Below are 3,087 nucleotides of genomic sequence, written 5' to 3' on the forward strand. Positions count from 1 at the left end.
AAGTATGAACAAAGTTTTTCTCCAAATTGAGTTGAAAAAATTTCTTTTAACTTAGTTTATAAAAGTGACACATGTTCATTTTTTTTAATAGTATGTGAAATGAACAAGATTTTTTAATAAAGGTTATTTCAACTTTGTCCCTACTATTAAAAAAAATTTATGCATCTCACATGTTTAATGGACACATGTCACTTTTATATGCTAAGTTGAAGGAAATTTCTCCTATCCAGTTTAGAGGAAAACTTTATCCATTAAATATAAAGTAAAATATGTCAAACTTTAAAGGCATATCCACAATATAATTACATTTTTTTTTTAATTTCATTGACAGTAATTATTGTTTATTACAAAGTATATATTTATAAAAGCACAAACTTTTTTTTTTGGTGGGGGAAAATATATAAACACAGACTATTCTTGCATACAACATAATTATTGTAGATCATGAAAAACATGGACTATAGATTCTTCTTCGGAATCTCTAAATATTACAAGCATATATAATAACTCTCGCACAATAATCTTAATCCCAAGGCTCTCATACTTGCCATTTCAGGTCAACAGCAGATTTGCACTCTATCGGCTCATGCTCCCTTCCACCACAGGACGGCCCATCATGGCCTCCTTATTACGTCGCTCCACGTTTCCATGCCAGCCTGGTCAATTTTCAAAATAAGTACAAAACCATATTAGACTTTCCATCAGTAATGACCCAATTAAAAAACTATATTTATTGCTGCCCGAAATCTTAATAAAGGAGGAGACTTTATATATGAACCCATATGTCCGGCTAAATTAAAAACGCTTTTAAAGGTAAAAAAACTTAAAAATGATTAAAAAGTATTTGACAAAAGCTTAAAAATAAGATTTATATATGAAAATTTAGAAGCAAAAATGAATACCAATGCTCATGTCGTAGCCGCGGTTTTGGAGCTCACGATGCTCTTGGCACAAGGCACATCCCTCACAGAGGCAGTGAATCATACAATCCCCACAGAAGCTCTCCTCCAGCATATACTGCTGCCTCATTTTGGAGCGATAGAAACAAGAGTAGAAGCATGGACAACCAATCACACAGGCAATAAGTGTGTACAACGCTCCACTAGCACCACAAGCTGCAACCAAAATCACCATCACACATCTTATTAATCAATCATGATTACCACACGATCATGATCATGATCATGATCAGTTTCTTTGATTCTACATTTACTTACATGATCCTCCTTTATCCACGATCTCCGCGATTTGGCCAAAAGTAATGCAGGGGCACCAGCATGTTATGCAACCTTCGCAAAATTTCAACCAATTAATAACAAAGCATGTAAGTTTCCGTCATCGCTTTAAAGGATAAATTAAATTTTCAATTTCTTGTAAAAATGTTGCAAAAATATTACAAAAATATCCCTATTCTCAAAATTCTTTTTTCAGATCTCGAGCTCTGAAAAAGCTTACTCTCATACTCTCTGAGAAGGTCTGATATGATATTAAAATACAATTTCTTCCAAAAACTTAAGCTCTAAGAAAAAGAATGCAAACATATAATTTATATTCTAACAAATTCTTACAAGTTTTCATGTCGGAGAAGCAGTCGAAGAGGCCGGTGGTCCAAGGGACTCGAGGTTTAGGCTTATCAATACTAAACGCACTTGGCTGGGAAAGGGAGGGATCATATGGAACGCCCGTGGCGGCGGAATCGGAGGACACAGGCTGCCCATCGGAGTACTTCTCGTAAGTGTTTGGCTGTGATGAATACATGTCTGAATGATAGAAAGAGAAGTATAAGAGAAATGGATGAAGATGAGATATAAAACAAGTGGTGGTGGTGGCGGAGTTGGGAAGAGAAGATATAAAACAAAAAAAAAGCAGCTAATAACCGACGACTTACAAGTCAAGTCAAGCAGCCTAGAACGGGTCAATCTTGCCCCGTCTATGTTACTTCATTCCACGTGGCAGTTCAATGAGTGAGCAGGACAATATTATTTTCCAGGAACTTGCGTGCCTATCATTAGTCATTGTATTATGGAATGATGCCCTTGTATACATATCGTATAGTTGACTTAAAATCATTGAAAATTGTAACTAACCGAACTAGACTTTTACTTTTCAATACTTTCTTTTTTTTTTTTAACTTTAAAAAAGTTATAAAGTGAGGTTTTAACTTTTATTAAGTTATCTTAACTTTAAAAGAGTTATAAAGCGAGGTTATAAATTTATAATTTATCTTAATAGTAGCTTGGTCAAAGCCACGTTTTACTTTTAAGCTTTTGTTTACCGTTCTACCTTAGTAATATAAAGGGCATTTGTAATAGCCTCTGCATTATGTTTTGTATTAACGGCATTCGTATTTTAGGTAATAGGCTTATTTTAGTCTTTTAAATTTTTTTTGGGTCTTTATTACAACCTCTTTTAAACGATTTTGAAAATAATTATGGACAGGTTTTTGTGTTTTGGACTTGTTTTAATTTTTTTTTTAAGTCTAATGTTTTGAAAACATATTGATTTCACATTATTTTTTCCTTTTCCCAAGTGAATGAGTGAATTGTGAAGAGAAAAACCTAAAACAATATAAACATAACACATACCTAATCCAAAACGATGTTGTTTTGCTTTTTTCTTTTTTTTTTCTTTTTTTTTTTTTAAATAACTTCATTTCATTTTGAATGAAATCAACGTCAATTTGATGAATTTAGTAAATATAATATATATAACAAAATATATAAAATATATTATATATAAAGGGTGTACATATGTTGTTATCTGCATACTCTAAAACTACTATCTGCTATCCGCAAAGAAGATAGTATGAATGTGTGAATGTGGGTGGTTAATATCCGTCAGCATGTATACCCCAAATAATATAGTATGACAGCATGATAATAAAGAGAAGCTCAATTTATGTACAGAAAAATACAAAAGACATAAAGAAAACATTCTTTCATAAAATTAATGCTTAAATAGGTTCCTCCAAAAGCATTAGGTATGATTATAACGATGTGGCATGTGTGTTAAGCAATAATTTGATTTACTCTTTTAATTAAATGATTTCACGTTCAATTATATGCAAAGGCAAATACTAAGATATAT

At 32.1% G+C, this 3,087-nt stretch overlaps 1 protein-coding gene across 1 annotated transcript; it reads right to left on the reverse strand.

Moving 5' to 3' along the window:
• Nucleotides 1-297: 297 nt before the first annotated feature.
• Nucleotides 298-1,827, reverse strand: LOC132178843 (protein PLANT CADMIUM RESISTANCE 2-like). Its single transcript, XM_059591407.1, has 4 exons — nucleotides 1,569-1,827; nucleotides 1,218-1,289; nucleotides 903-1,115; nucleotides 298-656 (listed from the first exon to the last, which is right to left on the reverse strand). Exons 1-4 carry the CDS (start codon nucleotides 1,756-1,758, stop codon nucleotides 577-579), a joined length of 555 nt encoding a protein of 184 aa, XP_059447390.1. The 5' UTR covers nucleotides 1,759-1,827; the 3' UTR covers nucleotides 298-576.
• Nucleotides 1,828-3,087: the final 1,260 nt, after the last annotated feature.

The sequence above is a fragment of the Corylus avellana genome, chromosome ca4 (assembly GCF_901000735.1).
Source record: "Corylus avellana chromosome ca4, CavTom2PMs-1.0".
Taxonomy (NCBI): domain Eukaryota; kingdom Viridiplantae; phylum Streptophyta; class Magnoliopsida; order Fagales; family Betulaceae; genus Corylus; species Corylus avellana.

What these genes read in the sequence shown, in the direction of transcription:
- LOC132178843 (XM_059591407.1), bottom strand. Translation starts at nt 1,758, where the DNA reads ATGTATTCATCACAGCCAAACACTTACGAGAAGTACTCCGATGGGCAG. An exon ending in CTTCTCCGACATGAAAACTT is followed by an intron (nt 1,290 to 1,568) that starts GTAAGAATTTGT and finishes AATTTTGCGAAG; the next exon opens with GTTGCATAACATGCTGGTGC. An exon ending in CGGCTACGACATGAGCATTG is followed by an intron (nt 657 to 902) that starts GTATTCATTTTT and finishes AAAATTGACCAG; the next exon opens with GCTGGCATGGAAACGTGGAG.